This window comes from Leptidea sinapis, chromosome 1 (assembly GCF_905404315.1).
Source record: "Leptidea sinapis chromosome 1, ilLepSina1.1, whole genome shotgun sequence".
NCBI lineage: Eukaryota > Metazoa > Arthropoda > Insecta > Lepidoptera > Pieridae > Leptidea > Leptidea sinapis.
The window spans coordinates 23,802,036-23,828,054 of NC_066265.1; the positions used below are offsets into that span (position 1 = coordinate 23,802,036).

At 34.1% G+C, this 26,019-nt stretch overlaps 1 protein-coding gene across 1 annotated transcript; it reads left to right on the forward strand.

The window, feature by feature from the left end:
* The first annotated feature begins 327 nt into the window (after positions 1-327).
* On the forward strand, positions 328-24,956 carry LOC126969784 (uncharacterized). Its single transcript, XM_050815351.1, has 9 exons — positions 328-395; positions 11,731-11,822; positions 13,751-13,815; positions 14,929-15,035; positions 15,999-16,132; positions 17,384-17,457; positions 18,550-18,679; positions 19,517-19,590; positions 24,397-24,956. Exons 1-9 carry the CDS (start codon positions 381-383, stop codon positions 24,510-24,512), a joined length of 807 nt encoding a protein of 268 aa, XP_050671308.1. The 5' UTR covers positions 328-380; the 3' UTR covers positions 24,513-24,956.
* The last annotated feature ends 1,063 nt before the right edge of the window (positions 24,957-26,019 follow it).

Sequence of the window (26,019 nt, forward strand, 5' to 3'; positions counted from 1 at the left end):
TAATACGAAACCGCTAAAATATTTGCATGTGTGTCAAGACGAAACATGTGCCTACTCTTAAATTTTGTACCAACCTTACTTGTGAATTCTGTTTCTGGCAAATAAAGAACTTTGCCTATGACTTTGAAAAAGAATGCTAAAGGTTTCAGTTATGAGAAAATAAATGATATTTATGCCTTTTATTCTCGTGAAATAAATGTATGTCTATAAATGTAAGCCTATAGTGAAATATATTGATGTTCAAGTGACGATGAGGTAGGAAAAGTCATCGCAATAGTGTTGTGCATCCCTGCGATGTACGTGCGTGGAATGATCATATTTAAAGGCCCTCCGAACGATCAGCAAGTGTTTCTTCAAAGAAGTTGCGCAGAGTGAGGATAATGGCTGTGTTTATTGTAAGTTTATATTTATATTAAATAACATTATTTTATTTTCTTATATAAATAAATAAAAACAAATATTATTAATATCGGTTTAAATAAATTCTCAGAAAATATTTAATCAATAGTCTTTTTTAATGACAATCGAAAAATAATTCGGCAATATTTACACTTTTCTCAAATTGTTTGAATTAAATTTTAAAAAGTTGTTAGTTTATTTTTATATAAATAATAATTTTATACTCTTTTAAATAGTTATAGAATAATAAATATATAATGGTTTTAAATTAATTCTTAGCAAATATTGAAATAATTATTGTTTTTATAACAATAGAAAAATAATACGGCACTATTTACACGACTCAAATTATTTGAATTATCTTAAGTAAGTTTATTTTTATATTAAATTATTTTATATTATTCTTTTTGTAATGATGTAATTAGAAATATAGTATGATTTTAAATGAATTCTTAACGAATATTAAATCAATAATTGTTTTTATAACAATAGAAAAATAATTCGACACTATTTACACTATTCAAATTATTTGAATTTGATTTAAAAAGCAATATTGAAAGTTTATTTTAATATTAAATAATATTATTTTATACTTTTTAATAATGACTGATACTCTGAAATGGCTGGACCGATTTTGACGGGATTTATTGGCAGGTAGCTGATGTAATAAGGAGTAACTTTGGTTTATTTTAGAAAAATTCTTTTATTTTAGAAAAATAAAGTAATGTTGCAATGTCCAAGAAACGGTTTAACTCTAAAAATAATTTATATGGCAAAAAACGTTTGCCGGATCAGCTGCTAGTAAGAAATATACTTTCATTTTATATGAATTCTTATCGAATATTAGTTCAATACATTATTTTTATAACAATTAAGAATATTACACCACTGTTTACACTATTCTCATATTATTTGAATTAAATTTAAAATAGATTGATATTCATGGTAACTCCTTCATGTCCATATTTAAATGTACCATATTTAAGAAACCAAATGTACCAATGTAAGAAATTTAATGTTCAATACTTTCATTGGCAAAACAATATATCGTAATAATATGAATGAATGAACTGTGTGGCAGACAGTATAATTATATATTTTATTCATTCGAGTTTAAAAAAAATAAAATTTTAAATAAAACTTTTAAGTGTTGTTTTGACTAATTGCTGTCAAAGGGGGAGTGAAATGTAAAATTTTAACTAAGTAAAGCTAGTTTAAGTAACAAACAAAACGATATTATTGATTGTAATCCACAGATTCAAACTCGCACAGAGTAATTTTTAATGGATGAATTTCGGCACTTTAACATTCGATCACATTGTGATCTAATTAGTGATAAGAGTTACAATTATTTTCTAATGATATTTATATACAATAGTGATCATTTAGCAGGATATAATTAAGTGAAAAATAAAATTTAAGTGAAAAAATTGAATTATTATAAATTTCAGACTTTCCAGGGAGGCACAGGTATAAATCGGTTATGACTAGGAAAATAATTAAGCATTCAAAAAAGCAAAATAACTAATTAACTTTCAATACTAATAACACTCTATTTAAGTCGTTCTTCCGTCATCTATGAGAAGGGTCCTGAAATAATAAAGAATAAAAGAAACATTCTTTAGTTATCAGGTCGTTTTTTAGTTCATAACATATTGTTATTTATTTATTAAATTCTCTAAGGCATCAATTGAGTATCGTGGAATTATACTTGTGTTCACTGCTAGAATAAAATAAATATAATTCATACTAAATAATAGTAATAATATATATTTTGGATCTTGCCGAAAAACGAATTAAATGTTAAAATGATATTTCGCTTTGCTAATCTGAAGAATGCCTAAAAATTTCATATTAAAATCGGTCTATCCATTTTGGAATCCATGGTGATCAAAAATACACATCGATTATTCTGTATTATATATTTTATCATAATAGGGAGCAGATCATATTAAAACCAACATAATACTTTTTTGCGAATAGTCTGTTGTATTTCAAATATTAATTACGACCCACATCGTTGGCTTTTTTAGAGCAGTTCAAGCTGCGCGCCATCTATTTTAAAGTTGTGGAACTAACACAAGCCTTGCGGGAAATCAAGCCTTAAGGACGCGTTCTCAAAACAGAGAGGTATCGAATCGCACTACTACACTGACACCGCTCAAACACATACACGTACTTAAAGTTAATTGCGGGAATCAAATGAATTTGATACTTTAGCAAGTTTGAATTTTATTTTTTTAATACCTTTGTATTTTTGATAATTGGTTGATGTATTCGTTTAGTAGTTAAATATTAGAATTTTAGATGGCAATTCTGTCGCATAACGTCGTGTGCAGTAAACGCAGTTTTTTTTAATCCAAGATGGCCGCCGCGAAAAATTATGATTTCAACAATATGGGTATCGTATCCGAGGTTATCGAGAGTGCAGAGAACAATAAGATAGGTCTTTCAAAATCAAATTTTGAGATTTTTTAATTAGATTGGTAACGGAATGTGTTTTGTACATATTGTGAGTGAAAAGTCGAAACGTAAATATTTCTATATTTAGGGAATGAAGAATTAATTTAGCATGTGGAATATTGTTAGACAGGCCTTTTATAAGATAATTTAAGTTTATGAATGAATTCTAATTTTGACGATATAAATGACACCCATGAAGAAAATTTTGTAGATTTCATAGGCGCCATCATGGATTTCGATTTAGGCCCGCTATTCGTTATTGTTGACCTCAAAATCCATGAAAATGACACCCATGATAAGAAGTTGGTAAATTTCATCGGCGCCATGTTGGATTTCGATTTTGACCCGATATTCGTTATTGTTGACCCCGAAAACCATGAAAATGACACCCATGAAGAGATGTTGGTAAATTTCATCGGCGCCATCTTGGATTTCGATTTTGACCCGATATTCGTTATTGTTGACCCCGAAAACCATGAAAATGACACCCATGAAGAGAAGTTGGTAAATTTCATCGGCGCCATCTTGGATTTCGATTTTGACCCGATATTCGTTATTGTTGACCCCGAAAACCATGAAAATGACACCCATGAAGAGAACTTGGTAATTTGCATAGGCGCCATCTTGGATTTCAATTTTGACTCGATATTCGTTATTATTGACCCCGAAAACCATGAAAATGACACCCATGAAGAGAAGTTGGTAAATTTCATAGGCGCCATCTTGGATTTCGATTTTGACCTGATATTCGTTATTGTTAACCCCGATAACCATGAAAATGACACCAATGAAGAGAAGTTGGTAAAATTCATAGGCGCCATCTTGGATTTCGATTTTGACCCGATATTCGTTATTGTTGACCCCGAAAACCATGAAAATGACACCCATGAAGAAAAGTTGCCAATTTTATAAGCGCCATCTTGGATTACGATTAGACCTTATATTTAGAGATGAACTTATAAATCACTAATTCTTCAAAAAAATACACATAATTTATTGAAAATCTGACTGCATACAAAATATGTAAAGTATCAAAGACAGTATTGTATAGCTTATAAAAAATATTCATGTTCGTACAGCGATCTTTCCGAGTACGAGCTGCTGCTTACAACCGACACAGTGTCTACCCACGACGGCGGCCGAGCGCGGACTGAGGTTATTTCGATAGATCTTTCTGGGCAATGCGTACGGAGTGACAAAATAAAATAACCCTTAATACCACACTTTAAACCTCATGCTTATCAGAAATATATATGAATTTTAGACGATTCATTTTATTTTTTTCTGAGATTATTTATTAGATATTGATTAATTTATTTCCCGTGTTTTTGAAAATATTATATCTGCTTTCCATACATAATTTTTAAGAGCCAAAATTGTGTAAGTGGTAGCAGAAAACTGATTCTGAATGAAGCCCCATTTCGTCAATTTTGTGTGAAGAGGTAACGGATAATCGTTTTTACGACATAAAATATCAAAATTTCAAAGCAAATATTTCCCGCTAATTAGAGATAAAGAAGTAATCTATTAGTAGCAATTTTTAGTTTTGTTATACTTAGTTTAATTTCATCACAAACTCTACCGAAAAATATCTTATTTTTGTCGGATTCGTAAACGCGTCCTTAAATATAAGTTAACATGGTCACGTTTATTTAACATGGAAAGCAGCAGCCCGCTTTTAACTTCTAACAATTAGTATTATTTTATGTTTTCGGAAATTTAGCTGGATATGTAGTATTATTATTACAAATTCAAATATTTTTATTCAAAATCATTTATTGACGTCAAAAACTACCACCCATTCAAAATAGACTGTCTCAGACCTGAGAAGAACTCGAAAGAAACTCAGCGGGATTTTTTTATAAAAATATGGATTACAACGTTATATCGTACAATTAACATTTATAATTAAAGAGCCTGAGGGTGTCCGCTTCATTCCTAGTCTATGGTATCATTATTATTTATTAAATATGTATTATTCATATTTTTATTATTAAATATGTATGGCGTAAGCTTTATTAATTGACTTAGAACTGAATCTGGATAAACATGTATCTATCATCATCTCCCCTAAGATCTCCACGATCAGTCCTGTGTTGCCCTCATTCAACGTATTCCGGAGATCTTGACCAGATCGTCGGTCCATCTTGTGGGGGGGCCTGCCAACACAGTGTAATATTATCCGTTTGTTCCCATATAATATAATAAAAAGTACCCGCGCCCGCTCATTGTATGAATTGTCATGTGTAATGAAATGTCCTTAGATCATTTAAAAATTAAGAAAGATGGTGACAGCTTTAATAACGTCGAAAAAAAATTAGTTTAGAACTAACCTCTACGTTGACGTGTCACACAAATCGCTAGTGTAAGACGTAGCTTGTCACGCACACTAAACTATATTTCTGGCCTGTTTTCATCTGCTGTCTAACAGCAAGAGACTCTATCTAGACGTATTAATTATCTAAGGACATATCAGTGACTGAATTATTTGTATAGCGAATATATTATACATATAGGTATTTCTAAGTCAAAAAAATATAGCTTCCGGATATTTAATCACCAACATATCATATTTTCCGAAACAGGCAGAATCTTATGGTATTAGTATTATCCCGATCGGTTCATAATCATAAGATCGTATATATCAGTTTCAGTATACCAGTAAGACTACTTTGCACGGATGCCGGCTAGATTATGGGTACCACAACGTCGCTTATTTTGGCCGTGAAGCAGTAATGTGTAAAAATTACTGTGTTTCGGTCTGAAGGGCGCCGTAGCTAATGAAATTACTGGGCAAATCAGGCTTAACATCTTAGCGCTCAGAACATTGCCGCTCAGAATTTTTGGGTTTTTCAAGGATTCTGAGCGCTGCATAGTAATGGGCAGGGCGTACCAATTATCATCAGCTGAACGTCCTACTTGTCTCGTCCCTTATTTTCATAAAAAAAATCACAACTATATATCTCGCATTGCAATGCGTAGAAACATATTGCCTCAAGCGACATCTATTGCAATCCATCAAATTACTGTTGACAAAGTTCCTTTACCTCATGATGTAAAAAATGATAACTCCATGCAAACACTTGTGTCCATCTAACCGTACAAATAACAGACTTGCACAATACCACCGGACGGACTTCATAATAATCATATAAGTAGGTTGAATGATACGCCTCGGTGCTTTGTCAACTAATATGGTGTAACTCACCCTTAGTAGGTAATCTTGAGTATAAGACAATTTATGGCTGACGATATCTATAATACTGATTGGCGATGATAATATTTAAATCTTACATATACATACATATACTTAAGGCCGTCTTAAAAGGTCGTAGATTGCAACAATACATTTAATGTTATTCGATTCAGTTAAGAATTATTTTTTTAAATTTATTTATATAATATGATACAAATCATTTTGAGCTAGTCTGTATTTTTTTCCACTGAGTAATATAAAATTGTACTAAAAATTTTAATAATAATTTAGTCATATAATAGAATCATAGCACAGGTGTTAAACTAGGAGGCTGCTGATTCCCAATCCCCAAATACGAGTAATTCTATATATATATATCTGAATCTCGGAAACGACTCCAACGATTTCCATAAAATTTAGTATACACGGGATTTTGGGGGCGATCAATCGATCTAGCTAGGTTTCAATTAAAAAAATGTAGTTTTATCCGTGTTTTAATGAGAAATAGCGACAATAACAATAGAATACAAAGGGAAATCGCTTCTATATACAAGACTATAATAGCTCACATGGGACATTGGTTGATCTGGAAATCAGAAGACCCCGATTCCAATCCAGATGTCCTATTAGATTTTTTTTGTTCAAGATTTGTATATTCTTAAAAAACTGAGCATGGCTCTGTCGTCCGGATATTATCTTATTATGAGTAGATGGTTGGAAGGTACTGGATTCTACTACTTATTCCGCGCTCTTCTGATATTTCACTTGTTCATGATATGCATTTCTGAATCTATGTATGAAAAAAAACTACGTTTAAAATTTAATTAAATGCACCTCTTATGCAAACCTTTACCTTTAATATTAATAAAATACTGTTATTTGTATGTGTGATAGGTTTTAAGTCGGTGCCAAGCCAAATGTAATTTGTAAGTCGGTTATAAGATTCGGGTAATATTATGTGTTAGCTCAGATATACTCTTGTTTAAGGTATTTAATTATTACCTGGCTTCACCGTATCTTTTTCTTATATGTGGAAGAAAATATACCATTAATTGAAGACTGGTCCATCGCAACTTCTGCCACTGCCCTTCAGCCAAATGCGCTCATGGATACGCTCTCTCACCAACGACCTACACAACACCCGATGAATGAATGTCTCAAGCTATAGACAGTCGAAGGAGGCGATACCTGCACTGTCGCCCCAACTGACACGTAGACTCATCAGCCTCAACAGACATGACATCCGTATAATGGTGGGCACCCAACAGGTCACACATCACTAAACAAACACCTTTTCACAAATGGCGTAACGGACAGTCCTAAGTGCAGAGGCTGTCTGGCCGAAGACGAAACGGTCACTCACGTAATCCTGGAATGTGAGGGGGTGGCCAACCAACGGGCAAAAACCTTAACCAATACAAGGTTGCTCCAGGAAGTCTGCGAACACCCCAGGAATGTTCTGAACTTCTGAAGGAGCTGGGCTGGTTGGAGTAACTGGCCATTACTGCACGCAAAATGGACCCATGCTAGTGGTCTAATTGCAGAAACAGGAGCCCCTATACCATACCATACCAATAATTGAACAGCTCGAGATGTCGCGTCCAGTACCGTGTGAACGCATCTATCACTTGGCGTTGCGTACAGACGAGGCTTCAATGTGTGTCTTCTACTGCATTTATCACGAAGTGTTCCAAAGCGCTGTTTAACCGATTCCTACCGCAAAATTCTACGTTTACATGACAAAAATTACGATATCATCTCCACGACCTGGATGTGTGGCGTTCCTTCACAGTGCGATTTTCAAGGAAATTCCTTTCACGCACGTTAATTAACTAATTAACGGTTTCTTGCTAAAAGGACTCATATTCATATTATCATCAAAAGCACATAGTTGTGTCCATGAAACACCAACACAACACTGGTTTTCATCAGCCGCTCGTGACACTTGGACACTGTTGCTGTAATCTTCCCACTGTAATGAATTTTTGTATCAATGAGAATGAATATATCTATAATATAAAAATGAATCGCTGAATGTGTTGCTAAGCGCAAATCTCGAGAGCAGCTGAGCCGATTTCGTTAATTCTTTTTTTATAATATTCCTTGAAGTACGAGGATGGTTCTTAGGGAGAGGAATATTTAAAAAATTGTCTGAAAAGATTCGTAATAATACCTAACAGTCAATTTCTCCTTTAATGCCATATCATAAAGCTTAAGTGTTAGTGGAGGGCTTCCGGGAGGGCAAAACAATTCAGTGATGTTAGTATCGTATAAATATTAATGCCATTATTTATACGATGGTAACATAACTCAAAAAACAAATTGTCTATGGTAAAATGTCACTTGAAATGTAAATGTCTCTTGGCTGTGCATCTATAATATTACTTAGTCTGAAAGCCACACATTTCTATAACATTACAAAAGTGTGTGTTTGTGACTTACTAAATATGCCTCCTATTAACAAATTTAGGCAGAAGAACCCGAAATGCAACGAATCAAATTAATTATGAATCTAATCTTACTCGTACTGCCCAGGAACATAAAGATCGCCATGTACGAGAAACCATAACTTTGTAACGGCACACGATGACCGATAAAAATATATATGAATAACGAAATAGAATCAATTATATTGAAAGAAAAGTATAAAGGAGAAGATGTTTTGATGCCCCGCATCCCAATAATTACGATTGACATACTATTCGAGTTTAAACGACTACAGTTTCTAGTACGGCTTGCTTTCGCTATGACTATAAACAAATCCCAAGGGCAGTCATAAAGTGTCTGTGGTATTATTCTAGAAAACCCATGTTTCTCACATGGTCAATTTTGTGTTGCCTGTTCCCGTGTTGGCAAACCATCTGATCTTTTTGTTTACGCGTCAGGTAATCAAACAAAAAATATCGTGTACCATAAGTACCTACCTACTACAATGAAATTTCTGATTCGATCTCCCAGGAAAACTCCGAGCATAGCCCTCTTCATTGCCCTCGAGCGACTATGAGCTTTCTCATCAGGCCCATAGTTAGCGATCACTTCTGCGTACCGTAAGTCATTACTGATAACATACACTGGTTGAAAATCTTCGTCTTCATACACTGCGGTATTTGGGACGGGAAGATTTAACGGAGGCTCCCGAACGCTGCCCATCAGAGTTGGATTCGACGAGTGACCTCTTTCACGAAATTGGACCTACCTTATTGGATTGTCTGTTCGAGGTAGACGTAGTCGTCAACAATTTCGAGAGTATAGTTGTTAATTGTTACCGGAATAGGTGCGACATGTACATTTTACATGATCTTCGTCTTGTTCATTTTGAGACCTACTCCTTAGGAAGCTGTATTGAGACCATCGAGCTTTTGTCTTCTATGGTCTCTGGCATGATTACGATATCGTCTACGAATCGAAGGTGAGTGATGTATTCGCAGTTGATATTGATGCCCAGTCTGTTCTAGTCCAGATGTTTAAAGAAGACGTCTTCCAACGCAGCGGTGAACAGCTTGAGTGATATGACATCGCCTTGTCTGTCTCCCCGCTGCAGTCGGATAGGCTTCGAGCTCTGATCCTGGAGACGGACTATCATGGTGGCGTTTCCATACAAACACTTCAATTTATAGAGTAAACAACCTTATATGGTTCCACAGTGTAGGTAAAGATGCTTACAGTGCTTACAACTGTACTACAGATAATATAAAAAATGACGTAAGGGAACTGACTAGTTGTTTATCGTACAATCTAATTCTAATTAGATAAAATGTCAACAATCAACGGGTGCAGATTGAATGTCAATGAAATAAACATCTTCACTTAACTTGAGAGGTTGCAAATTTATTCGAATTACATTACTTACTTGGCAATAAATAACTTCTCAATATATGTAAGTACTGCAACATTAACGCTAAGTAAATACGTAATATGCGATATATTTTAACACAATTCTAAATAAGTATATATTTATTCAAACAAAAGGAATATTATATTTAAAATACAATTACATTTAACTAAAACTATCATTACGGAGAACTGTACCAAGAATACTGATAGCATTACCGCGTTGGATACTTTTGCTGATCCGTTGACCTAAATAGCTGCCAGCGCTTGGGTTTCGAGTAGCCTTATTCTTAATGTTGTAAATAATACTTATTAAAGTTTAAGTTACAGTGCTTAAATAACTTGTTTGATGTATTTTAAAAACTAGCTTAGGGCACAAAAAATTGTTTTAAATTGACATATTTCGGTAACCAATTTGGTCTACTTTATCAGATGCCTGAACCTCACTATGTGTTCTATGCAATAGCAAGGCAACTTATATAATAATACCTCAAACGTGGTGATTATTAAATTTTAACTTGCCAATGTTATGTGTTAAGAAAACCATAATTGAAATAAGTATGTATTCAAGTGATTGTTTTAATATTAGGTACAATAACAGCAAAAATATTTAGACGGGCATATTATATTTAATGATTGATCTACTTACTCCGAGACATAAAACTAATAAAACAAATCGATATTTTAATAATAATTTGACTGTTAATATGTGTAAGTATAATGTATTTTCTTTACAATTTATAATGTATTTCTCTTGTTCTCATCTCAATAACGGATACATTGCTATCACCGTTTAATTACAAGATGTTGTCTATCCATAGTTATGTCAAATATAGTTATAGTCCAATGCTTTTTGTCAATAGTTTATTGAAATGTAAGTAAGCGTAAAAGAATAGATTTGTCTACTTCTAGTAAGTTAAACTAAGGATAGATAGGTTATTGAAAACGGCCGTTAATTGATAATGATTAATCGTAAGATATGAGAATAATTATCGTGAACCGCATTTGTGTTTTTGTTGTCACATGCTAACGTTATCAATTCGCAAGCAATAAAGTGTTTCGTAATAGTTTTCCGGCTTGCCTCATCGACCGTTCCGAAGGATCTCTATATGTCACCTGGCCATATGAATTACAATGAGCTAATGAAATCTGTTGGGATAATTCGAAGGTTCCACGAAGCTACGATTTGCACGTAAACTCTCGTTTTAAACAAGGCTTTTCGAATTTCCTGATCTGAATTAAAATCACTGGAATATTTAAGAAGATTATTTAAGGGGCAATGATCATATGAAACCTTAATGTAAAGAAGCAGATTTCATAGTAAGGGTCTGGGTTTTAATTCTTATCTTAGTTAATTATAAAACAAATGCTTATCACTAAACAGCCTATGTATGTTACCTAAACTGGGTCGTTAACTCAATTATATCCTTATTGAGTTAAAACTACTTTGCCTACGTTGGCTCAATTTTAATTATATTTATTTAGAAGATTTAATCTTTTTTTATATGATAATATCTCTTCTTGTCGAGACGAGCAGGACGTGCAGCTGTAACTTATATGCCCTGTCCATAATGTGGTGCCGGTCAGGATTCTTGAAAATCCCAAATTTCTGATCCGCACTGCAATTGCGCTTGTCTCCTGGAGACATAAGATGTTAAGTCTCGTTTGCCTAGTAATTTCACTAGCTACGGTGCCCCTCAGACCGAAACACAATAATGCTTACACATTACTGCTTCACAGCAGAAATAGGTCCATTGTGGTACCCATAATCTAGGCCGGCATTCTGTGCAAAGGAGTCACTGGTAAAACTCATCCAAATATGTATTATTATTATGTTACAGTATACTACGCTGGCGCTGCTTGCTTCAGTTACTGCTGCTCCTCAAAATGTATATCAAGGAAATCCACAGGACCAGTTACAACATTTCAACTTGTAAGAATATATAAATTAGCTATTTTTTTTAGCATAGGGAGTGAAAATAACATATTGCAAAAACACTTGGCAAGCGTTGTTCGCTAAACTGAGTGGACTGTAGTGTGTAGTTCATTATAAAAAAATGGTGATTCGAATGTGAACCTGTCGGTCAATGCTAGGCAATGGTAAATAGAAATTTTCATCCACTAATCTTGAAATCCCGCTCAATTGCTCTGCTTTGGTTTCCTCGGAGGTGCACACAATTCTCACGGACAAGAGTAACACAAGGGGTTGGTGCGAGATATCCAGTTACGTCTGGTTTTGACTGGCCTTTTTCTTGAAACCTAATATAATTTTAGTCTTAGTTCTTATGCACTGGTCCCTTGTCAGTACATCCTCGATCTGTATCGCTCTTATTGCATTCGATATGCTTAGAAGGACTTCCACCTTCATATGGCCTATTTTACTCAGTCAAAGTATATTCATCCACTCCCTACATGTCCAACCCATCTTATAGCTTTTTCACTCTAATTACGTAGGGCTTTCATAAGAAAGTCAGAATGCGTATGTTTTTTGCAGATAGCTTTTATTAAATCTAGTCAATGGATCAGCCTAGTTATCCAACGCGATAGTGCTGCCTGTATACTTAATACGCTTCCCCGTAACGATAGTTTCAATTTATTGTAATTATAGTATTGTAAATATAGTTATATTCATAGCTCATAGTGCATATACAGTCAGTTACAGTAGTTACAATATGGTCGAGTTATCAATAAAGACCACCCTTTTGCCACCCCAGAAAAGAGAATCCATGATCTTTTCGGCCGCACGACTCATCTTAACCCTTAACTGGTATCGTAAATTTGACATACGTAACTAGTATCGTGGGGGCCGTGCGGCCCCTATAGTTTTTTTGCTTCTAGTAAGTAAGTTTAAACTATGTACTTCAGTAAATGGCCAGAAATAATAAATAAGAGGCTTGTATTATGTAATCAAATAGTTTTTTTAATATAAATCTTCTTACCTCAATACTAGAAGAGATCACAAAATAGTATCAACATTTTGGTTGTATTTTTTCCTACTTTACAAATATCAATGAAAATATAGTTTAATAAGTTAAAATCAAAAATAACATTATTTGACTTAATCTATTAAATGTAACCTAAGTAACAAATAACGTTTTATAATCTCTAATCAAAATTTCACAAAAATCAACATGAAATAAATCACTTCTAATCTTAAGGCTCATAAATACTAATATCAAACTATGTTCAGTCTAGACTAGACTAGACTAGATCACTGATTCAGAATCAGAATCTTCATGTAAGAGTTCTTCTATTAATTAATTACTTAAAGGCCGAGGCATTTTGAATTAATAACTGAATAAAATTTCTATGCAAAAAAACTTACGTAACTGGTATCTTGGGGGCCGCATGGACCCCAACACGTCCATAACTGGGTTCCAGTAAGTGATACAGTGCCGAAAGTCTGGCACCCACTGCCATTAGCGACGTAATGAGAATACTTAAAATGGCGGCTGCTCACGATGCTTAAAATCTTACTAAATTGATTTCTAATCCAATTCAGCATCCTAATCAAGAATTTGAGGAAATTGTGATTAAGGTTCTAAAAAATAATATAAATATAAAAAATATTTTATTTGAATTACCAAAGAGGGTTTTCTTTGATGGATTTTCCTACACGTTTCAAGTTGGCGGACAATTGTACACTACAGTTGTCCTGTTTAATAATCCTTATCAAAAAATGAGATCCTCATTTAATTTAAACAGAGATCATTCTTTTTTAAATTAAATGAGGGGAGAAATTTTTCTTCTTTCACCTTTTATATGTGGACTTGAAATTTTGGCTGTATAAGTGCTCAAAATTTGTATTATATCTCCCATAGCCGTATTTGGCAGTGCTAAAACTAAAAAACTTACTTTCAGGCTCAACTATTATTTGGACGGACAACCAACATCAAATTTTTATAATCAAGCTCCAGAGAGGGCAGGTATGTACAGGTTTTATTATCTATTTCATACATTAAACATGATATTTCAACTTAATTACGATTGAAAAAAAGCGTAGCTTTCGCAATAGGACCATTGACTCTCTTCTCTTCCTCTTGACCACTGTGCACCGGTTTAATTCTACAAGTCTACGTACGTTTATTTGAAATCACTCTTTTCACTTTGTAACACAAAGAGCTTGGGCCCTAGCTATAGATCTGCTCTTTCATTAAAAGACAGATTTGCTGTTATCACTCTTCAGAACACAATTTTCAAATATTTATTTCATAGATATCGTGTAAATGAAATAGTAAGCTAACTCTCACTCTACAGATATTTAAAATACAATAAATAACAATACAATTTACATGCTATTACCTCAGATGATAGTTTGACTGGTGACTGGTGGACACTGGCTTGCATTATAATCATTTATTGTTTAGCAGTGGGAGGCTCCTTTGCAAAGGATGCTGGCTAGATTATATTGTGTTTCGGTCTGAAGAGCACCGTAGCTAGTGATTACTGGGCAAATTAGGCATAATATCTTGTCTCAAAGTCATGAGCGCAAATTGAGTGCCGCTCTGAATTTTTGAGTTTTTCAAGAATGCTGAGCGGTACTGCATTTTAATGGGCCGGGTGTATGAAATACTACCAGCTGAACATCCTGCTCGTCTCGTCCGCTATTGTCATAAAAATAGTATATTACGCCACAAATAGACACACAAACCAAAGTTCACACAAATAGTTGAATTTTATGAGTTTGAATGAATAATAACTAAATGTTTAATATTATCTTACTAATTTTGACTGCCCCCCCCCCCCCCAGGGTCATAACTCTTATCCTCTATTAAAATATATATGAAGAAATGTAGAGCAAATATTGAAATATAAAATTTTGCTCTTGAAATAATAGCAGGAGTAACAATTTATATTCAATTCTTATGCAATAAATTCAGTTATGGCATTTTCTTAATTAAGAGGACGACAAGCAAGCAGCTCGTTAGAAGTTTGATACTACAGGCTATTTACAATACGATTCTTCATAGTGATACTTTGAGGTTTGAGGGGTCCTAATTCATCTCGGTTCAGAGAGGTTGAAGAGTTTTTATTTTTAGCAAATTCCAAATCGGATGAGTCGGCGAGCAGATTGGAGACATTGGAGCCAGATAGTGAGGTGGAGCTGATACCTGGTGCACAGCCACCACAGCAGCCACCGCAGCAGGTAAATCATTCATGTATTAATAAAGCTGTAAGAAACTGTACGTCACTTGTATAGACATCAATCAATGGATCTTTCACGTTCATACGTGAAATTCTATTCATATAAAGGCTTCTTCCAATCGAATCAATTCTTTCAAACTTAGTCACTTGTACATGCTGGTAGTTCTTGAATTGGAGTAATTTCAGCACAAATCTGACCGATCCGACCACCAAGCTGACTTTTCGCAAAACACAATTAATTCTTTTAACTCACCGAGTATTTGTTATGATTCAATTAAATTTTACGGATGAAAAGGAAAGTATAATAAATACGTCCCGACGGAGCAAGAAGCCAGCATACATACATACATACATACATACATACATACATATATACCATCAGAATATTATGCAAATTTCATAATATTTCTTCTTTAGTAACAAATTTGCTACTGTCCAAACTGCATTAAAACATTTAATTCGATTTCTTTTTTTTATGAAAAAAAAAATATTTTAACACTCGGGTCTGCGGCATACGCGGTCGGGCTGCACTTTCAAAATACATTGTATAACATAATAACAGGTGTAAGTGACACAGACAAATTCAAATTCAAATATTTTTATTCAAAATAGGATGTGAAATCACTTATTGAAAGTCAAAAAACTACCACCCATTCAAAAATGAATCCCTCAGGCCTGAGAAGAATGGGCGCAACAAACTCAGCGGGCTTTTTTTTTCATCAAAAATATGTTTTACAATTAAATTAACATTTACAAAGTAACAAAGTAACATTGTACAATTAAACTTATTATTTAATAGCCTGAGGGCGGTCGCTCCATTCCCAATCTGTAGTATCATTAAGAAAGTCATTTATGTTATAACACACAATACTACATTATTCTAATGTTTAGGGCTTGATAAAATAATTAGGAATTTATATAATTGTAGTATTTTGAAATAAATATAAATACCACCATATTCTAGGTACCCGTTTCTCCCAATTTGCCGGGTCTGCAACCAGGATCAAATCTGCCTGGTTTACAGCCAGGTACAAGTCTTCCCGGTCTTCAGCCTGGGCAGAGAGTCTTCATTGTTCAGATGCCTATTCCAGGTTACAGGTATTATATCTGACTTAACACTTGTTTTACTCTATAAGAATAAGCTTGACTCATACGAGTAATTTGGGCTACCACAATGGACTCCGTGCTGCTACCACAAATTTCTTATTACAGAAAAACCCAACACCACTTCACAAAACCCGTGGATTGAAGCTGATTCTGATGATACTTCAAGCAGTGCTATTTATTTTGAACAATAACTGGCCGACCTGACAGACGTTGATCTGTTTATAGTAAAAAAAAGACATGTGGCACTCGGGGACTGCCGCGGTGAAGCTATTGCATAGCATTTTTTATCAACTTATGCAATTATAATTATTTAAGTATTTATTTTATTTATGCAGTATTTTTTTTAGTAAAATTAATTTTAAAAAAAGCAAACGGGAACTGAGTTAAATTTAACTTGCAAGATTTGATTACAGACAGACAACGGGACAGGTGAAACTAAGTAAAAATGCTTGCCAAAATAATAAAAATTAAAAAAACGTGATAAAAAAATAAAGAAATTAAAAAAAAATCTAGATGTACCCCAGGCTCGAACCTGGGACCTTCTGCACGACTAGCAGATTATGTGATAACCGCTGTTCCACGGCAACTGTAAAAAGCGTGTCGAAATATCTATATAGATCTAGTAAGTAAGTGTTAAGTTAAGTAGTTAGGGATTTTCAGGATTCGGTCCCCACGCTCAAGGCCCACGATAGAAGCTATGCAATAGCTTAAACAATCTCTAATAAGTACATTTCGTAAATTCCGGTCTTAGCTTACCTATACGCCATGAAATGAATATTACTACCAAATTTCAAGCCGCTGGGCTTTTTGTTTCCGGAGATATCGTGATGAGTCAATCCATAGGTAGAAATAAATAATAATGGTTTTGCTGTTTTACATTATGTGGTTAAATTAACTGTGTCTAGATTACGGATACCACCACAACGGCGCTTTTTTCTACCGTGAAGCAGTAATGTGTTGTAGCTAGTGAAATGATTGGGCAAATGAGACGTAACATTTTATGTCTCAAGGTAACGAGCGCAGTTGTAGTGCCGCTCAGAAATTTGGATTTTTCTAGAATCCTGAGCGGCACTGCATTGTAATGGGCAGGACGTCAATTACCATCAGCAGAACGTCCTACTCGTCTCGTCCCTTATTGAAATTTAAAAAAAACATAAGTATATATAAAACATAAAAATAAAACAAAAATTATGATACAGAAAATATGACGTTTGACTTAATTTAATTATAATTTGATTTCAGACCAGGCACTATCGGAGGGTACCAGCCAGTCTACATAGTTGCAGCAGCGCCTTTAGGAAATACAGCCTACCCTGGTAAACATTTATTATTATTAATTAATTATTATGATATTAATTATGATATTAAAGATTAAATAATGCAACAATTAATAATTTAAATTTCGTTTATTTCAAAAATTACAATTTAAGCGAAACTCTCAGGAGTTTGTAACATAAAATCAATTTGAAGATCATGCTGTCTTAAATTTCACCAGGGAGGCTCCTTTGCACAGGAAGCCGGCTAGATTATGGGTACCTCAGCGGCGCCGGCCGCGAAGCAATACTGCGTAAACATTACTGTGTTTTGGTCTGAAGGGCGCCATAGCTAGTGAAATTACTGGGCAAATTAGACTTAACATCTTTTGTCTCAAGGTGACGAGCGCAATTGTAGTGCTGCTCAGAATTTTTGGGTTTTTCAAGAATCCTGAGCGGCACTGTATTGTAATGGGTAGGGTGTATCAATTACCATTAGCTTAACATCCTGCTCGTCCTTTATTTTCATTAAAAAAACATTATGTCACTCGAAAAAACTAACTAAACTAACTAAATCAAATTCAGATATTTTTTATTTTACGAATTATTCCCTACGTGGCGTAACTCATATCATATTTTACCATATTTCAGTCATATATTTAAAAATTGTGGAGTCTTATTATTAACTAGCTGACCCGGCAAACGTTGTTTTGCCATATAAAGTATAATTCACGCGATAGTTTTATAAGTAATAAAATATTGCCTATATTATAGCCTGTACATCATTTTGTTCTATTGTCAATAGTTTTTGCAGCGCACGCAAAAATTGGTTTTCGATTTTACACCTTAATAAAATAAAATAATTTTGAAAAAAAAACATAGCCTATAAGCATTCCTCGATAAATGGACTACCCAACACTGAAAGAATCATTCAAATCGGACCAGTAGTACCAGAGATTAGCGCGTTCAAACAAACAAACAAACACTGCAGCTTTATAATATTAGTATAGATTAAAATATTGTTCTTTTAACTGGGTACCTGAATTTTAAATAAACAAAATCTCTATTTCACGTTTCTCATTTATGAGAATAAGTAGCTTGTATGTATTTTCTACTAAATATTAAATAACTTGAAGACTATATTTTTTCTATTAGGACAAGGTGTCGTCAACCCCGCGTACGCCACACCAGGAGCGATGCAGCCAAATATTCCTCTTGGCGTTCAGTTTCTTAACAATCCAGTGCAACCTTACAATTATGTGTACCAAGAGCCAATTGCATATCAGTAAGTTTTAACAGGGTTGTAATAATATAAAATATGTAACTATGTAAAGAGCGAATGAGTGAAGAAAGAATGCCAAATCAACTATATAAGGCAAGTGTGTTTTGGCAAGTAGGTCGCTTGGGACCTCGTAGGACATTCGGCGACCAAATTGGGCACGTCTTGAAAAAAAAAGGTGCGAAGCACCTGGAACCCGTCGGTGTATGAAAAGCATAATGAATGTAGAAGAAGCGCGTGAGGTTTGTAAGGACAGAAGCAAGTGGCATTCTGTTGTCTCTGCCCACCCCGACGGGAAACAGGCGTGAGTGTGGGTGTATGTAACTATGTAGAAATAATATGTGTGTGTAGTAAATATGTAAATATGTGGAAATAAGGGATTGCTTGTAACTAATTCTAGTAGGCTTCGAAAGATACATAATAGCTTTAAGTATACACTTTTAAAATAAAGTCCCAGCCACTGATCAGGCAGTATCTATAAATATATTTAAATGTTTTATTAAAAAGTAGCTTTGTCGTAAAACCTACTACTCCACAGCTGAATATCTAAGTGATGTCACAGCCTGGGACTAGATTATGATTATTTGATAGCAATAGCAATGACAGTACAATATTGTATATTTGATTAATAATTTCGAAAAAAAAAATGAATTTCATGAGAATCGGTCAAGCCGTTTCGGAGGAGTTCAAAGTTTAACACCATGACACGAGAATTTTATATATTAAAAGATTATTGAATAGGTCAACATATTATCATCAATCTTCACGATTCTTCGAAAAACCAGCCACCGTCACGTTGTACTTATTTCCACCATCTAATCCAATATCATTATTCTTATGCAGACCTATCGCCCAAACTGGAGGTGCAACACGATTGAACCAGTTAACAGCCGTTCAACAAAATGAAAATTCAAAAGGTAACTTTTATATTTTATACTCATAATAAATCTATAGAGATCAAATTTCTGTACAAAGAAAGAAAAGAAAATGATCTAAACTGAGTCAGGCTGATCTAAGAAGATAAATTGAACAGCTCCCGATTTTTTTAGATTTTTTGTTTCTCCGTTTGTTTGTACGAGCTAATCTCTGAAACTATTGGGCCGATTTAATTAAAATTTTTCATCATGATTCCTTATATGTCCGGACGAAATCATAGAAACTTTTTATCCCGGAAAATTAAATAGATCCCGGGGCAGTTAAAAACCTTCACTTACTTAAGTACCGTAGTACACAACAACTGATGCACATAATTTAATAAAATTTGGCATGTTGATACCTTATATTGCAGGTCAACATCTTAAATATTATTTATTCATCCCGGAAAATTAAAGATCCAGTGGGACAGTTAAATGCCAATACTTATATAGCATAGTACACAACAACTCATGCACATAATTTCCGCTTATAAATCCGCTTGAAAAGCCCGAAAATTCTGAGTGGTACTACAATTGCGTTCGTCACCTTGAGACATTAGATGTCAAGTCTCATTTGCCCAGTAACTTAACTAGCTACGGCGCGCTTCAGACCGAAACATAATAATGCAAGTAATGCTAACACATTACTTGCTTCACGGCAGAAAAAGGCGCGCCTTGTGGTATCTATAATCTAGACGGCATCTTGTGCAAAGAAGCCTTTCGGGCATTTACCACTGGTAACCTCTTACGACTACCATGGCCTGTGACTTCCATATTCTTATTATACCCTGGGGAATCACAGTGTTTGCTTAAAACAAATTTATCAATTCTACGCTTAATATATGTCAAGCCCTTCCGTTTATAAAGCCAACTAGCATCCAATAACTTCGTGCAATGGGTTTAAGTAACAGTTTGTCAATTTTGGCTTTCACGATGATGACATTGGAGGGTCGTAAGGTTTATTAGCAACCTAAGATCATAATATATACGTCTAGTTATACTGTGAAATAAAATATAGATTGACGGTTAACCTCTATTTTGAGAAATGCAAACTAACACAAAGTGACATACATCGTGAGTGTAAGACGTAAGCTTGTCACGCACACTAAAGTAATAAACCTGGCCAGTTTTAACTAGAGAGAACCTCTATCTAGACGTATAAATTATTTGAAATGAAATGAATGAAATGAAAATGAATTTATTTCGGAAGAAAAACTGACACATTCACACAAAAAAGTTAAAGAGAACAAAATATATGCTTAATCTAATACTTAACTTACTTAACTTAATACAAAAGAAACAAAAGCAAAACTTGATGTGGCAGTGGTCTTCCAAAACTGGAGTCCACTCAGTTATAGTTGTGTCTACACTATGAGCACAACACTGATTTTCATTGACCCCATTGTGTGAAGTTTGGAGCTGAACTGACATATTTTTAAAAGTAAAATATAATTAATTGTGGCACTAAAATAAATATTATGAGAAAAAAAAAAATATTTTTAACAAAAAAAATGTTACTAAAAATAAATAATGACAATATCAAAAATAATAAAAAACGTATGTGTGTAAATATATAAGGAAGAAAAAATAATAATAAATACGAGAAGCTATTTTATATAATACAATGAAATTTAAACAGTGTTCACCAAGGCAGGAGATGTAGGGAGGTATTGGTCATTAATAAGTATTTTTTGTATTTTTTTCTAAAATTCGAGACTGTATATAAACCCCATAGCGGCGGTGGTAAATTATTCCAGCACTTGGTGGCATTGTACTTGAAACTTGACGCAGTGTGATGCTTGGGAGGACAAAACTTAGCCTTTACAATGTTCCTTGTTATAAAATTGAACACCCTGCCCTCATTTGCCCATAACAGTTTCGAATAGAGATATGCTGGCGTTTTTGTCTTTATAATTCCAAAAATCATACAAGCGAAGTGTAGCCGTCTGCGACTTTCCATGTTCAGAATATTGGCTTCTCTGTGTGGGATATTCCAACAAAACCGGGCGCATGCATTTTGCACTCGCTGTATAGTACTTTTGGTGCGGGCTCGTAGTCTAGGACTAAACGTAGTGTCATTGTAATTAAATTTTGAGAGTACCAAAGCATCACACAACCTGACACGTAGATTTGTATTTAAATAGTTCCTAATGCGATAGAGTACTTTTAAACGATAAAAACAGTTCCCAACAGTAGAGTTTATATGTTTCTCAAATCTAAGATTCTCTTCAAATATTAATCCTAGATTACGAACCTCATGAACTCGCTCAATAACTTTATTATTAATAACTATTTTAGGATTGTAACGTTCAATTTTTTCAACGACTTTAGGGGCTCCCAGTATAAAATTGGTCTGAGATGGATTAATAATCAGTGAATTATTTACCGACCAAGTATAGATTTGGCTGACATCTGAATTAATATATTTTTCTGCATCTGACATCTCGTTTGGCTTGAAAGTTATGTAAAGTTGAATATCATCTGCATATATTTGATATTTACAATTTTTAATGTTTTTAACTATATCGGCACTATGCAAGATAAATAATAGCGGTCCAAATATTGATCCCTGAGGTACTCCGCGCTCAAGAGCATTACAATCAGAGAATGACCTACTTCCATCTTCCTGTGTAATGACTACAGTTTGGGTTCGATTACTTAGGTAACTGTGGAACAATTTTATTGCTTTCGGACTCAATCCATAGTAACTTAGTTTGGAGAGCAGCAGAGTCGAATTTATGGTATCAAATGCGCGCGAGTAATCAAGTAGTAATAAAATCGTACCCTTTCCATCATCTTGTGCAGTAAGAATATTGTCCACTACGTCCATTAACGCTGTAGTTGTCCCTCGGTGTTTTCTAAACCCTGACTGGTAATCCGGTAATATGCCTTTATACTCCAAAAAGCTCATTAGCTGCTTATGCACAATTTTTTCAATTACTTTTGATAAACAAGGAAGTATGCTGATAGGACGAAGTTCTTTAAAGTCTTTCGGATTGTCGTTTTTTGGTATGGGACGCACTAGGGCGCCATAAGTCTGGAAACTTACTTGACGACAAGGATGAATTTATGATATGAGTAAGTACAGTAAGAGTTTTTTCTGTAGTCAGCTTAAGCATATCCAATGAAATATCATCAATTCCCACGGCTTGCGATTTCAACTCATTCAACGTCTGAAATACCGTATGTTCATTTACTAGTTTAAAATCGAAAACAGAGTCACTATGGCGATGGAACTCATAATATGTCAGAGTAGACAGAGGAATCTCAGCACTGCCTGGAATTTTAAGGAAGCTATTATTTATTTCATTAGGATTTGCAAGGTGAGATGGTAATATGTATTCTTTTTTCGTAGTGATATGAGTATTCTGTTTAATATGCTTCCACAATACTTGAGGTTTATTTATATTGGAGTTTATGTACGTATCAAAATATGCCTGTTTCTCTCTTTGTATTGCGAACTTAACATAGTTTTTTATTTCTTTATAAAATTGCTTATGAGATTCAAGCTTACTTTTGCGTGCCCTTACTTGGGCTTCATCACGATACTGCATCATCTTTCTAATATTGTATGTAATCCAAGGGTATGTATTACATTTCATTTTAACATATTTCTTTGGTGCATAAAAATCGAATAAAGTTAATAGTATCGATGTTAATGAGACTACAATTTCATCAACATTTTCTAATATTGATAATTTCTCCCACTGGATGTTACTTAATGATTGCTTAAAATCATTCACATTAATGTCTTTTATAGGTCGACACACGACCTGTTTTGGAACAGGTTGGTCTTTATTTATATTTAAAACACATGATATAAACGCATGGCTACTCAGACTTTCAACATGATCCACTGTAACAGATGATACGGGAACATGTGTGCATATTAAATCTATAAGTGTTTCTGTTTGAGAAGTGGAATGCGTTGCCTCTGTCACATGTTGTTTTAATTTAAAGGTGTTTAAAAATGTTTCAAGGTTTCAGCCCACGACCAAAACTCTGCCACGGATAAAAAGCTTAAGCCACATCTGTTCAACGCTTGGTGTAATTGGATGTGATAAGATACGTACAGATAGGCCTTGTCTCGTGTAGAATCCTACGCCACCGCCTCGAGAGCGCACGCTGGTTGGGCGCGGAACATGTCGTAGTTTGTATCCAGGGACAGCGGGTGCGCGACCCTCCTGGCCCTGGCGCAGCCACGTTTCGTTTATAGCCATCAAATCAACAGTATGACGTTGCATTGCCGCTACAAATTCATCATGTCTGGTTCCAAGTGAGCCGGGATTTAGCAGACCATTTTTTTTTTTATAATTGAACATAGTGATATTTTGAAACAATATGTATGTGACCAAGTGAAGTAACGTTTATATGTGTAAGAGAATAAAATAAATAAAAATTTGTTAATATAATATGTAGATAATTTTTCATTTTATATAACCATACTTGATTTAAAATATTTATAATTACATATAATAAAATAACATCACAACCGCTTTTAAAATTCAAAGTTAATAAAACTTGTCCACAATAGTACTGCAAAACCATGCCACATAGAATCTCTATATAATAATAACACATTAAAGCTAGAATAAACATAACTAAAATATAGTACATAAAGTTCCAGACAATATTATAATAATTGTCGTTATCATTCAGACTCAGCGTCATTAGAAAAGAGAGAAGTGCATTAAAATAATAATAATTTGATGTGATTAATGTTTTTGTACCTCTCGAAATATTTAAGTTAGCAACAATGAAATACTAACATTTTATGGATATACAATAATTTTATTATATCTTTTTCAGAAAATATCAGAAGTCCTGAAGGAAAGTTAGCAAAACAAGTACAAATTGATACCAAACACGCCAATGGGGACAGAGAATCTATTCCATCTCACCTAAAAAGCAGAATTAATCCCTAGTTTAAAATCTATACGGGATATCGACCGACGTACTAAATCCATATTTATTTGAATCTTTATTTGACCAGAACATAATATTATGTATGTGATCACGATACTCTCTTCGAATAAATAAGTTTAATTCATGATTACATTTATTTTTGCGAGAACTCATTTTTAACTAATTTTGAACCTTATGAATGCAATCTAATATAAACTTAATTGACTGACAGGGTTTGCAATGTGCATAAATACTAAAGGTTAAAATCGAATATATTATTTATATTTATATAACTCATCCGAATCTTGTATAAAAACATTTGTAACAATTTTATCGTTGTGTTTTTCTTTAAAAAAAATACTTAATTTTATTAATAGGAGACAAACAGTAATAGAAAAAAAAATACATTTGTGAATCAATTTTATGGCATTGAAACGTTATCTAATAAAAACTTTAATATTTTATTACTTTTTTCATTTGCCGAATTCCTTGTATACAAGGCAGAAATTACGGTCCCATTTACATTGCTTCTAACTTACGGTTTTATACTACTTCTATATTTTTTTACTCACAACCAACAGTTCGTATGCGCCTAGTTCCACATACCCCAACAATTCTTTTTGCCACAAATAACGATATCAACCCCATCATCTGGATGTTTGGCGTTCCTCCACAGTGCGGTTTTCAATGAACTTCGTTCTACGTACAACCAAGCTGTGGCACGAGCTTCCTTGTGCGGTGTTTCGATGACGATACGACATGGATACCTACAAAGAAACCGCGTACACCTTTTCAAAAGACCGGTAACCAGGAGCGTTCGTCATTCCTCTGGTGACTGGTGACTCTGGTTCAAGAGAATGTAGGCAGTTGTGTCAACTTAAGATTTGGTGATGAAGAATTAAATCATGAGTGTACGAAACGTGTATGTTTTTGTACTGACGTCTGCGCAATCAATATTGATGATTTGCTGCATATTCGTTCATCATTTACAGCCTCCCTAGACTTAGTCAAAGAATTATGGAAAACAGCTTTAGTGTACGTGATTCCGAAGAAAGGTATCCGGTCATATCGAAATACCGACCCATTCCCTTTTCATCAGTAATTGAGTCGATTGTCAATCGCCTAGTCTAGAGAATCACCCTTATCTATCAGTGATTACCAGCACAATTTCCGTCAAGGTGGCTCGGATTCTTTTGTATATCTCATTCATGAAGATGGACGGAAGCAGTTAAGTCTAAGGCACAGGCGTGAGTGATTAGTTTGCACATAGTAAAGGCCTTCGATCGAGTGAGGCAAAGACACTTCTTATAAATCTTTCTTTTGGGATTTCCAAGAAGATTATCAAATTTGAAACAATTTTCTTAGCTGATCGGAGCATCAAGGTTGTTATTAAAAAACATACTTCAAATTAATACTCTATACTCTGGTGACCCACAAATCGGCAGCATTTATTGCTATGTACACGACAGAAGTCATCAAGATGAAACTAATCATACAAAATACAACTATTGTGCCTTTGGTTAGCTC